Source organism: Bombina bombina, chromosome 6 (genome assembly GCF_027579735.1).
Source record: "Bombina bombina isolate aBomBom1 chromosome 6, aBomBom1.pri, whole genome shotgun sequence".
In the NCBI taxonomy this organism is placed as follows: Eukaryota; Metazoa; Chordata; class Amphibia; order Anura; family Bombinatoridae; genus Bombina; species Bombina bombina.
This window is the reverse complement of record NC_069504.1, coordinates 547,563,003-547,576,396: the sequence shown is the minus strand read 5'-3', so window position 1 is coordinate 547,576,396 and position 13,394 is coordinate 547,563,003. Positions and strand designations below refer to the sequence as shown.

The following is a 13,394-nucleotide window of genomic DNA, read 5'->3' as shown; positions in this document are numbered from 1 at the left end:
ACAATTCTTGTGTAGACTGTAGGGTTTTTTTTATTGTTGTATTTTGGGGGGTTGTTTGGGTGGTGGGTTTTACTGTTGAGGGGACTTTGTATTTTTTTACAGGTAAAAGAGCTGTTTAACTTAGGGAAATGCCCTAAAAAAGGCCCTTTTAAGGGCTATTGGTAATAGCTTAGTGTTTTTTTTATTTTTCGTAATTTAGTGTTATTTTTTGTAATTTTAGATTTTTTTCTTTTTTTCGCAGTGTTTTTTTTAAAATTTGCAATTTAGATTTTTTAATTGGTAGTTTTTTTATTTTATTAGAAAAGTTATGTTAGGTTAATTTATAGTTTAAACTTAGGTTTATTTTTATTTCACAGGTAAGTTTTTATTTATTTAAATAAAGTTATATTGTAATTTTAATTTAAAGTTTGGGGGGTGTTAGGTTTAGGCGTCAATAGTTTAATTTAGTGTTTTGTGATTTGGGGGGGGTGGCAGTTTAGGGGTTAATAGGTTTATTTAGTGGCTGCGATGTGGAAGGCCGGAGGTTTAGGGGTTAATAGGTTTATTTAGTGCCGGGCGATGTGGGAGGCCGGAGGTTTAGGGGGTTAATAACTTTATTATAGTGTCGGCGATGTCAGGGAGCGGTGGTTTAGGGGTTAATATATTTAAATAGTGTTGGCAATGGGGTGGACGACAGATTAGGGGTTCATAAATTTATTTAATAGTTGTGATGTGGGTGGGCGGCAGATTAGGGTTTAATAGGTTTAATATAGTGTTTGCGATGCGGGAGGGTGGCGGTTTAAGGGTTAATAGGTAGTTTATGGGTGTCAGTGTACTTTGTAACATTTTAGTTATGAGTTTTGTGAAACATTTTTGTTTCGCAAAATCTATAACTACTGCTCTCAGATGGCGGTATAGATCGTGTCGGTATAGAGCATAATGCAAGTATTTTAGCGAACCGCACAACCTGTAATACCGGCGCTATGAAAATCCTGCAATCAAACGTCATGAGTGCGGAATGGACATTCCGTTACAGGCTAAAATGCTTGCGGTATAGCTATACCTATGCGACTCGTAATATGCGTTCCTGGCCATTCCAGCGTAATGGCCAATTTTTCAGCTCGTAATCTAGCCATTTGTAACATATTTTTGATGTGTTTTGTGAAACTTTTTTTTGCAAAACACATAACTACAGGTCTTCGAATGCAGAATTAATTGTTGCGGTAAAGTCCATAACGCTCGTGGGAAAGCTATACTGCGCGACCTGTAATATCAAGTAGGTGACCATTCCGCATGCAAACACCATATCGCACCATACTGCGCGATTTGTAAGCTAGGTCTGTATTTGGGGGCATTTTGGGCAGATATTTATAAAATTAACCAGAGATCTGATCTCTGGTTGATTTTATAAGCTTTAATTGCTACCGTGAGCACTTGTAATTGCTGATTAATTATCGCGTGCCCGCAAATGGGCAAATTTGCCCTTTGCTGGCACACGATAATTTTGCACTCCATTTGTAATTTAGCCCTATATAGAGCCCTTTTTGAGTTTCAGTTTATAGAATAATTTGCTGCTGGTTGCAAGTTTATAATATATTATGTATTAGACATGAAGACTTTAACATGTGAAGGTTCAGATGCCAAGCTGAACATACATACAGCTAATGCAATAATCTAAATTTTGTTACCTAATTGTTTTCCAAAAATGAACTATATAGAAAATCAGCAGTCCACTCATATGAAATATTTCTGTTCACTTTTGATTCTGTTTTTGTGGATTCTCAGGAAGGCTGTATAGTACAATGGAGCAGTGGTTTGCAATTACTTTGACAGCCAAAGGGTTAAAACTCTGTGATTTTCGGGGGCGTGTCCGAGCTGCGATCTTGCATGGTCGCATCTTCCCTGAGCTCTAACTGAACACTCACAATCCGCCGATTATAAGAGGGATCTTACAGTGCAGCCATATAATTATTAGTCTATAAGGCTATATTGCTCAGCAGAGTTTTACATATTTGAAGATTGCACTATATAAGTGAAGTTGGAGCCCGGCATCGGACAAGAAGGCCTAGAGCGGCGGCTCACACATAGGCAGCGCCACCCCCGTCGAGCAATCGAGGGTTTTTGCCATTGCCAGACCTGCTCAGATCCTCTGCACACAACCTCATAACAAGAGCACATAACCTTATAACAAGAGGGGGCATTGGCGGCAGAGCTACGTTTTGGAAAGGAGAGTCAACTCTAAAAACCACGAGATTCCTACACCCTAAAATGGCTACCACAACGCATCCAGACCTGGCAGACAGCCTGAACCATATCATGACCAGGTTTGAAAAAATATGTCAGCGGCTCATAGATAACGCTCCTTATGACTATCTAATAAACCGGATTGGCACCGCAGTTGCAGAGACAAGACCTGCAGAGGAGGAGAGGAATATAAACCTGGATACTCAGCAGAAACAATCTTCTTACTCAGAGAGCAGACCTGTGATATTACCCATGTTAATGGAAGGCGGCACACCTTTAGAGGTCTCACACAGCAATTCTACATTTATATTAGACAATGGGAGCCCTATAACTAAAACAGCCAGTAAGAAATATGCCGATATACAGAGAGATCTCTTGCAGATGGGAAAATACTTGACCGCACACACGGCTGGACGGGAGGCAGTGGGGGACTCCCAGATTGCCGCGATCAAACCACAAGAAGGTTCCCTGCTTTACAATAATGATTTTGACGACTTCTCCATTAACAAAATCTATCGCACTGAGGCTCTTTATTTGGGAAATAATTACACTCGGTTTACAAGTCTGCCAGAAGGGACTATAACAGACTTTGAGACAATTCCTCTTTTGCCTAGGACTTGCCATACAAACTTTTTCCAGAGAGACGGTTGCAGCACGAGTAAGATTCAACATTTCCTGCAGGCTAAGTCCTGGGGCTAACAACGCTCTCATAATATGCCCTCCTCACCACTATTTTTGCGACCATGGTTATAATAATGTGGGAAGAATATTTTTAGCTGTTAAGTTCTGGTTCTGTTAAATGTTATTTAGTTTATAGTTTATTTTATGTACTGGCTAAATACTTCTAAGCAAAGTAGTAAGTTGGATAATGATCCTTAAGTTAATGCAACGTTTTCTACAAACAGCTATTAGTTTTAAATGTCCGCCCAATACTGTAGTAATCTCCTCTCCTGTGGTCGGCGGCCGGGACCGCGGGAGGGAAGGGATATGTTTGTCTCTAAATGTGTAATAAGATCATACTGTTTTATATAAAAGAGATTAACCGCACATAAATTGCTATATTGGGATTATGAGATTGCTCTAATCTAAGCGACAATAGCTCTGATGCCTATGAGGGTTGTTACGCCCTGTTTATATTGATTAGAATTTATATGTTTAGCAATGTATTTAGCGCTGGGAATTAATTAAACTCCTATATAAGGTTTATATCTCCTATACCCCAACACCACCAGGATAGATGGTTTGCCCTGCTGCCTCTGCGTCTTAATATTCCTTCTACCAAGGGAAATAGGTCCCTCTCTTTACCTCTTGATTTGTATATGAGCAGAGAAAAAATATCTTTTATACCTAACGCTACATTATCAAATCTGGCTTTGGTCTCTCATTCCCTATATCCCTTTTTTTTTTCTTCACTAACATCAAAAGATCCAAGAGTGGTCTGAACTTTTATGTAAAGGGACTAAAAAGAGGTTTTATGTCTAAGCATTTTATTAATGTTTCATATGCATTGTCTGTTTTATGAGCAAGATTTATTTCACATTTGACTATGTATGACTTGTATTTTGTATAATTCCTCAATAAAAATATTAAAATAAAAAAAAAAACTCTGTGATTTTCAGTATGCTAAGACTAGTGATGTGACACCAGTGTACATAACACATGTATGTTGCAGTGTCACAATTTGTGCAGCTACAGTCATTGTTGATTACTTGTTTATTTTTCCTACAGAAAAGAGGTGATGACTTTGAAACAGTGTCCTTCTGGCTTTCCAATACTTGTCGTTTCCTGCATTGCTTGAAGCAGTACAGTGGAGAAGAGGTACCTGAAATTGTTTATTGTTTCAGTGCACACACAATAAAGTGTTCAATATAAAGTTTGCTTTATTTTGTAGGCCAAATATTTAGAAGTAAAATGGGAAAACATTGTCTTGTATTTCCTGTATTTTAACTGGTTGAATTAATGTTAAACGTAGTGTCCCGTTTATTTTCCTCTCACTGCTGTAATTATGTATATTATTGCTTAGTATTAACTTTGTTCCAAAAGCTTTTTTGCTACTTATGATACAAGAAACACTTAAAGTGAATGTAAAGTTTCATCAAGTAGTGCCTGGTTTTTAAAAATACTATTAAAAACAGGGGTCTTTCATTGATGAAACTTTACATTGCACCATATTTGTAGAAATACTTCATCTTGAAAGCCGCTCCAGCCCGTCGCAAGCCTCTTCCTACGTCAGCAATGACTATTCCGGCATCCTCCAATCATGGCTTGCCTAAAGCAACGCCGTGATTGGAGGAAGGCCGGAATAGTCATTTCTGACGTAGGAAGAGGCTTGCGACGGGTGGGGGAAGCGACATCATCAGCGATCCGGCTTTCAAGGTGAAGAGGTAAGTATTTCTACAAATATGGTGCAATGTAAAGTTTCATCAATGAAAGTGCACCTGTTTTTAATAGTATTTTTAAAAACCGGGCACTACTTGATGAAACTTTACATTCACTTTAAAAATGTTAGCTTTAATATTAAACATTAAAACTAATCATGTAAGCAAGGATAACATTGCTTTTTCATCTTCTCTGAAAAGTTCCTGTGATCAGAAAATTTGAAATGTTAAATAAAGATAAGTTTTGTTTAGGAATATCAAAATGTCTTATCACCTTGAAATGTAACTGCATTTCCAGGCCAGGACAGATTCTGCCCCCTCACTACAACGCCAGGTCGTCAGGTTTACAACCTTGTCCATCCAGACATTTATAAAGAATTAGAGTGCCTGAAATCATGCTTTCTTTTTTCAGGGTTTTATGAAGCACAACTCTTCACGGCAAAATGATCACTGCCTGACTAATTTTGACCTTGCTGAGTACAGACAAGTGCTAAGTGATCTGGCTATCCAGATCTATCAACAGCTGGTCCGAGTGATGGAGAATATCTTACAGCCAATGATTGGTAAGATATGCGAATAGTGTTATTTTATTAAATGAAATAATTGATTTCAAGTACTTCTTTTTTCTTAATCTATTGGATTTTGTTATTTTATTCTAACCATAATATCAGTGTAGACGGATTCAATCCATATTTACAGTTTTAACAGCCAACCCATTTCATAATGCAAATGCACATGTAATCCTTTGACATTTTAGTTGAAAGAAGAGACTTTACTTTATATAACTAGAACAAGGGTCTCAAGTGTATCGGTTTCAAAAAGGTTTAATCAGTGTACAGATTGCCTTGCGGCCAAGAAAGAAGCGTAGTTTCAGTAATTTCAAGATACTGTAAGAGTAACATATTTATTTTTCTAAATATCTGTTAGATATAATATTCAAGTTTAATATTTACATTTATTTTAATTAAGCATTGCATTTGTAAGTATTCTGATACGTGTCAAAAAAGCTCTATTTGCAGGATAGAATTTAAAGAAACAACCAATTAGTTTTGACTAACTCTGTCTGCATTAGTTTCAGGAATGCTGGAGCATGAGACCATTCAGGGAGTTTCCGGGGTAAAGCCCACAGGTCTTCGTAAGAGGACCTCAAGTATAGCAGATGAAGGAACCTACACCTTGGACTCTATTGTCAGGCAGCTGAATACTTTCCATTCAATAATGTGTCAGCATGGTATGGATCCAGAACTCATCAAGCAGGTTGTCAAGCAAATGTTTTACATAATTGGAGCGGTTACACTGAATAACTTGCTCTTGAGGAAAGACATGTGTTCTTGGAGCAAGGGAATGCAGATAAGGTAAGCAGCCTAGTGTTTCTTATACTTATTTATTTATTTATAAAATATTTTACCAGGAAGGATACATTGAGATTTCCTGGGATCACAAAACATTGCATTGATACAATAGGGTACAATAAAATACAAAAACAATAATAAAAATACACATTATATGCAAACATTTAACATAGAGCAGGTATGAAATATTTAACCATGACAGGAGCATTCTGTTTTGAGATATGTATAGAGGGATCTCTTAAAGGATTTTAGGCTTGGGGAAGTTTTTAAAGTGTGAGGGAGGTCATTCCATAATTGTGGCGCTCTGTAGGAAAAGGAGGATCGAGCTGCTTTCTTTTTGTATTGAGGCAAGCTAAATAATGTGCTGTTATTGGATCGGAGGTTATAGGAGGTGGGAATAGCAGGGGAGAGCATTCTGCTCAGGTAGGGTGGGAGCTTCCCAGAAAGGCTCTTAAAGACAAGGCAGGAAAGATGGAGGGTGCGTCTGGATTCCAGCGACAGCCAGTTTAGTTCGTTTAGCATGTCACAATGGTGGGTCCTGTAGTTACATTGTAGCACAAAGCGGCAGAATGAGTTATATAATGTATTTAGTTTATTAAGGTGAGTTTGCGGAGCAGGTGCATATACTATGTCCCCATAATCCAAGATAGGTATCAGCATTTGCTGTACAATCTTTTCCTTTACTGTAGGGCTGAGGCAAGATTTGTTTCTGTAAAGGGCACCTAGTTTTGGATAAAGTTTAGAGGCACATTTTTCTATGTGGAGTCCAAAAGATAGATTGGGGTCTAACAACATACCTAAGTATTTAAAAGAGTGGACTGCGGTCAGCGTGCAATTGGATTTTGTTTTGATGCGAAGATGGGAATTTTGTAATTTTTGTATTTTAGGTCCCATTCCAAAGATCATTGTGATAGTTTTGTCAGTGTTTAGGAAGAGTTTGTTTTTCGAGATCCACTTTTCTACCGCTGTGAACTGGTCTTGGAGCACTGCTTCAAGCTGCGGCAGATCAGATTTGTTTGCATAGATTACCGTGTCGTCTGCGTACATGTGTACAGTTGAGGATTTGCAGACATTAGGCAAATCATTTATAAATAATGTGAATAGTAGGGGGCCGAGAATGGAACCTTGGGGAACACCACACGTGACTGGGAGAGGGAGGGAGTCACTGTTAGAAACAGAGACATATTGTGATCGATCCGATACATATGATTTAAACCAGGTTAACGGGCGATCAGCAATACCAGAGTTTTTTAGTTTGAGAAGTAGTAGGTCATGGTCCACTGTGTCAAAAGCCTTTGCAAAGTCAAGGAAAATAGCTCCAGTTAGGTCTCCTTGTTCCATGCCAGTTTGGATGTTGTTGCAAACTTTTAGGAGGGCAGTTGTAGTGGAGTGATTCGGTCTAAAACCTGATTGATCAGGGGTCAGATAGTTCGAAAGTTGATAATACTCGCATAATTGCGTATGGACGCATTTTTCTAAGATTTTTGACAATACAGGGAGCAATGATATATTAACTCCCCACTTATATGTGAGTTTTAAATAAATATTACAAGGAAAATAATGTCCTGCTACACTGTATATGAATGATGTAGTCTGAAAAATAATGCTAAATAATGCAAAATAGTAAAGAGAGAATCTGTTTAGATAATTACATTTTAAATTAGGAATAATTGTATGATATTTGTCAGTACTGTGCAATACAACTAGAGAAAGGAGAACAAATCTGTAAGATTCTAAATCTAGCTCACATATACCCACACATACAAACAAATGGTCACACACACACATATGCCCGCGCATACAAACAAATGGTCACACACACACATATGCCCGCGCATACAAACAAATGGTCACACACACACATATGCCCACTCATACAAACAAATGGTCACACACACACATATGCCAACGCATACAAACAAATGGTCACACACACACATATGCCAACGCATACAAACAAATGGTCACACACACACATATGCCCACGCATACAAACAAATGGTCACACACACACATATGCCCACGCATACAAACAAATGGTCACACACACACACATATTCCCACGCATACAAACAAATGGTCACACACACACATATGCCCACGCATACAAACAAATGGTCACACACACACACACATATTCCCACGCATACAAACAAATACGTCCTTTCAAAAAACCCACTGGCGCACACAGCTGTGCACAGACTTGTATGCTTACACAAAGACAGCTGTACACAAGCACACACAGCCATACACAAGCACACATACCCATAGAGTCTGATTATTAAAAACTTGCCAAATCACAAATATGGTGTTTTCCAAATGTAATGTTTTTTATTGAAAGACTATCTTAAATTTCCAGCTCCTAACTAACCACATTACTTAGGCTTGATTTATTGTTGTTTTTTTTTTAATTGTTGAAAACATAATCTTATAAGAATAAACAAACAGTAGCAGTGCTATATGTATCTACCAAGTGAATATTTAGTCAGGAAATAAATATTTATTGTGCATCACAAGTCTCCAGTGGCTGATATTTGTTGTAAAGGAGTCACCACTAACATGTAGATAGGTAACACACTTCTGAATCCACAATGACTCATTTTAGTATTTAATTAGGTTACATAGCGCTACAGTAAAAATAATTTGTTCTCATATAGGAGTAAAAATGATTCAGACGTGTGATCACTTTTTTTATGCACATAAAAGCACTGTATAGTTAGGTTTATATGCTGCAGCCATTTGAATCTATGTATTTCTGATAGGTACAATGTGAGTCAGCTGGAGGAATGGCTCCGTGACAAGAATCTAATGAACAGTGGTGCAAAGGAAACACTAGAGCCATTAATTCAGGCTGCCCAGTTGCTGCAGGTCAAAAAGAAAACAGATGAAGATGCAGAAGCCATATGCTCCATGTGCAATGCTCTTACTACTGCCCAGGTAACCCAGCAGAGATGTAATACAGCACACACTTCTGTTTAGATTGTGTTACAGAACTTTTTATTAGCCATCATAGCCATCATACCTGAGCAAATTGAAAGCCATGCAGCTCAGGCAAGTAATATTGTCAGCTATCACTTTCTATAGGAGTCCCTAGAACGTAATAGCAGTAGTATCCTATGACTTGTGGTGCAAAGGTCATTGCTCCAACAGACCCATAGTTTGTAAAACTGTGTTTAGCTGTTATACAACAGCTTTTTGTTTGGACAAAACTCTTATTTCTCCAACATAGGTGTGTCCGGTCCACGGCGTCATCCTTACTTGTGGGATATTCTCTTCCCCAACAGGAAATGGCAAAGAGCCCAGCAAAGCTGGTCACATGATCCCTCCTAGGCTCTGCCTTCCCCAGTCATTCTCTTTGCCGTTGCACAGGCAACATCTCCACGGAGATGGCTTAGAGTTTTTTGGTGTTTAAATGTAGTTTTTATTCTTCTATCAAGAGTTTGTTATTTTAAAATAGTGCTGGTATGTACTATTTACTCTGAAACAGAAAAGAGATGAAGATTTCTGTTTGTAAGAGGAAAATGATTTTAGCAACCGTTACTAAAATCGATGGCTGTTTCCACACAGGACTGTTGAGAGGAATTAACTTCAGTTGGGGGAAACAGTGAGCAGACTTTGGCTGCTTGAGGTATGACACATTTCTAACAAGACTTGGTAATGCTGGAAGCTGTCATTTTCCCTATGGGATCCGGTAAGCCATTTTCTTAATTTTCAATATAAGAATAAAAGGGCTTCACAAGGGCTTTAAAGACTGGTAGACATTTTTCTGGGCCAAAACGATTACTTTATAAGCATATTTAATGGTTTATAACTTTGGAGAGTTATTTTAATCTTGGGAATTTTATTAAAAAAAACGGCAGGCACTGTATTGGACACCTTTTTCACTGAGGGCCTTTTCTAGTCATAGGCAGAGCCTCATTTTCGCGCCACTAATGCGCAGTTATTTTTGAGAAGCAAGGCATGCAGATGCATGTGTGAGGAGCTCGGATCCACTGAAAAAGCTTATTGAAGGCGTCATTTGGTATCGTATTCCCCTCTGGGCTTGGTTGGGTCTCAGCAAAGCAGATACCAGGGACTGTATAGGGGTTAAATGTAAAAACGGCTCCGGTTCCGTTATTTTAAGAGTTAAAGCTTTCAAATTTGGTGTGCAATCCTTTTAAGGCTTTATGACACTGTGGTGAAATTTTGGTGAATTTTGAACATTTCCTTCATACTTTTGCGTATATTCAGTAAAAAAGTGTGTTCAGTTTAAAATTTAAAGAGACAGTAACGGTTTTATTTTAAAAAGTTTTTTGTGTTTTGTTATCAAGTTTATGCCTATTAACATGTCTGAACTATCAGATAGACGATGTTCTGTATGTTCGGAAGCCAAGGTTCCTCTCCATTTAAATATATGTGATGAATGTGACAAACAAAGTAGGGACAATGATGCCACTGATAATAATGTTGCCCAAAATGATTCCTTAAGTGAGGGGAGTAAGCATGGTACTGCATCATCTCCTTCTATGTCTACACCAGTCTTGCCCACTCAGGAGGTTCCTAGTGAATCTAGTGCGCCAATCCTCCTTACTATGCAACAATTAACGGCTGTAATGGATAATTCTATTAAAAACATTTTAGCCAAGATGCCCACTTATCAGCGAAAGCGCGACTGCTCTGTTTTAGATACTGAAGAGCATGAGGACGCTGATGATAATGGTTCTGACATGCCCTTACACCAGTCTGAAGGGGCTAGGGAGGTTTTGTCTGAGGGAGAAATTTCAGATTCAGGAAAAATTTCTCAACAAGCTGAACCTGACGTTATTACATTTAAATTTAAATTGGAACATCTCCGCGCTCTGCTTAAGGAGGTGTTATCTACTCTGGATGATTGTGACAATTTGGTCATTCCAGAGAAATTATGTAAGATGGACAGGTTCCTAGAGGTCCCGGTGCCCCCCGAAGCTTTTCCTATACCCAAGCGGGTGGCGGACATTGTAAATAAAGAATGGGAAAGGCCTGGCATACCTTTTGTCCCTCCCCCTATATTTAAGAAATTATTTCCTATGGTCGACCCCAGGAAGGACTTATGGCAGACAGTCCCCAAGGTCGAGGGGGCGGTTTCTACTCTAAACAAACGCACCACTATCCCTATAGTAGATAGTTGTGCTTTCAAAGATCCTATGGATAAAAAATTAGAGGGTTTGCTTAAAAAGATGTTTGTTCAGCAAGGTTACCTTCTACAACCAATTTCATGCATTGTTCCTGTCACTACAGCAGCGTGTTTCTGGTTCGAGGAACTAGAAAAGTCCCTCAATCAAGCATCCTCTTATGAGGAGGTTATGGACAGAGTTCAAGCACTTAAGTTGGCTAACTCTTTTACCTTAGACGCCACTTTGCAATTAGCTAGATTAGCGGCGAAAAATTCAGGTTTTGCTATTGTTGCGCGCAGAGCGCTTTGGCTGAAGTCTTGGTCAGCGGATGTGTCCTCCAAGAACAGATTGCTTAACATCCCTTTCAAGGGGAAAACGCTGTTTGGCCCTGACTTGAAAGAGATTATTTCAGACATCACTGGGGGAAAGGGCCACGCCCTTCCTCAGGATAGGTCTTTTAAGGCTAAAAATAAAACAAATTTTCGTCCCTTTCGCAGAAACGGACCAGCCTCAAATTCTACATCCTCTAAGCAAGAGGGTAATTCTTCTCAAACCAAGCCAGTGTGGAGACCGATGCAAGGCTGGAACAAAGGTAAGCAGGCCAAGAAGCCCGCTACCGCTACCAAGACAGCATGAGATGCTGGCCCCCGATCCGGGACCGGATCTGGTGGGGGGCAGACTCTCTCTCTTCGCTCAGGCTTGGGCAAGAGATGTTCAGGATCCTTGGGCGCTAGAAATAGTTTCTCAAGGTTATCTCCTGGAATTCAAGGAACTACCCCCAAGGGGAAGGTTCCACAGGTCTCAATTGTCTTCAGACCAAATAAAAAGACAGGCATTCTTACATTGTGTAGAAGACCTGTTAAAAATGGGAGTGATTCATCCTGTTCCATTAGGAGAACAAGGGATGGGGTTTTACTCCAACCTGTTCATAGTTCCCAAAAAAGAGGGAACATTCAGGCCAATTTTGGATCTCAAGATCCTAAACAAATTTCTCAAGGTCCCATCGTTCAAGATGGAAACCATTCGGACAATTCTTCCTACCATCCAGGAAGGTCAATTCATGACCACGGTGGATTTAAAGGATGCGTATCTACATATTCCTATCCACAAGGAACATCATCGGTTCCTAAGATTCGCCTTTCTGGACAAGCATTACCAGTTTGTGGCACTTCCATTCGGACTAGCCACTGCTCCAAGAATTTTCACAAAGGTACTAGGGTCCCTTCTAGCGGTGCTAAGGCCAAGGGGCATTGCAGTAGTACCCTACTTGGACGACATACTGATTCAAGCGTCGTCTCTACCACAAGCAAAGGCTCATACGGACATTGTCCTAGCCTTTCTCAGATCTCACGGGTGGAAAGTGAACGTAGAAAAAAGTTCTCTATTCCCGTCAACAAGAGTTCCCTTCTTGGGAACAATAATAGACTCCTTGGAAATGAAGATTTTTCTGACAGAAGCCAGAAAATCAAAACTTCTAAGCTCTTGTCAAGTACTTCATTCTGTTCTTCTTCCTTCCATAGCGCAGTGCATGGAAGTAATAGGTTTGATGGTTGCGGCAATGGACATAGTTCCTTTTGCGCGAATTCATCTAAGACCATTACAACTGTGCATGCTCAGACAGTGGAATGGGGATTATACAGATTTGTCCCCGACGATCCAAGTAGATCAGAGGACCAGAGATTCACTCCGTTGGTGGCTGACCCTGGACAACCTGTCCCAAGGGATGAGCTTCAGAAGACCAGAGTGGGTCATTGTAACGACCGACGCCAGCCTGGTGGGCTGGGGCGCGGTCTGGAAACACCTGAAGGCTCAGGGTCTATGGTCTCGGGAAGAATCTCTTCTCCCGATAAACATTCTGGAACTGAGAGCGATATTCAATGCTCTCAAGGCTTGGCCTCAACTAGCAAAGGCCAAATTCATAAGGTTTCAATCAGACAACATGACGACTGTTGCATATATCAACCATCAGGGGGGAACAAGGAGTTCCCTGGCGATGGAAGAAGTGACCAAAGTAATTCAATGGGCGGAGCTTCACTCCTGCCACTTGTCTGCAATCCACATCCCAGGAGTGGAAAATTGGGAAGCGGATTTTCTGAGTCGTCAGACATTTCATCCGGGGGAGTGGGAACTCCATCCGGAAATCTTTGCCCAAATAACTCAATTATGGGGCATTCCAGACATGGATCTGATGGCGTCTCGTCAGAACTTCAAGGTTCCTTGCTACGGGTCCAGATCCAGGGATCCCAAGGCGACTCTAGTAGATGCACTAGTAGCGCCCTGGACCTTCAACCTAGCTTATGTGTTCCCAC

At 39.9% G+C, this 13,394-nt stretch overlaps 1 protein-coding gene across 5 annotated transcripts in view; it reads left to right on the top strand.

The window, feature by feature from the left end:
* Positions 1 to 13,394, top strand: part of MYO5A (myosin VA) — a 470,413-nt gene that overhangs the window by 443,886 nt on the left and 13,133 nt on the right. For all 5 annotated transcript variants that reach the window (XM_053717484.1, XM_053717487.1, XM_053717486.1 and 2 more), the window contains 4 exons: positions 3,952 to 4,041; positions 5,014 to 5,164; positions 5,674 to 5,956; positions 8,716 to 8,890. In XM_053717484.1, the coding sequence (XP_053573459.1) occupies positions 3,952 to 4,041; positions 5,014 to 5,164; positions 5,674 to 5,956; positions 8,716 to 8,890 (699 nt within the window). The remainder of the gene's footprint in view (positions 1 to 3,951; positions 4,042 to 5,013; positions 5,165 to 5,673; positions 5,957 to 8,715; positions 8,891 to 13,394) is intronic.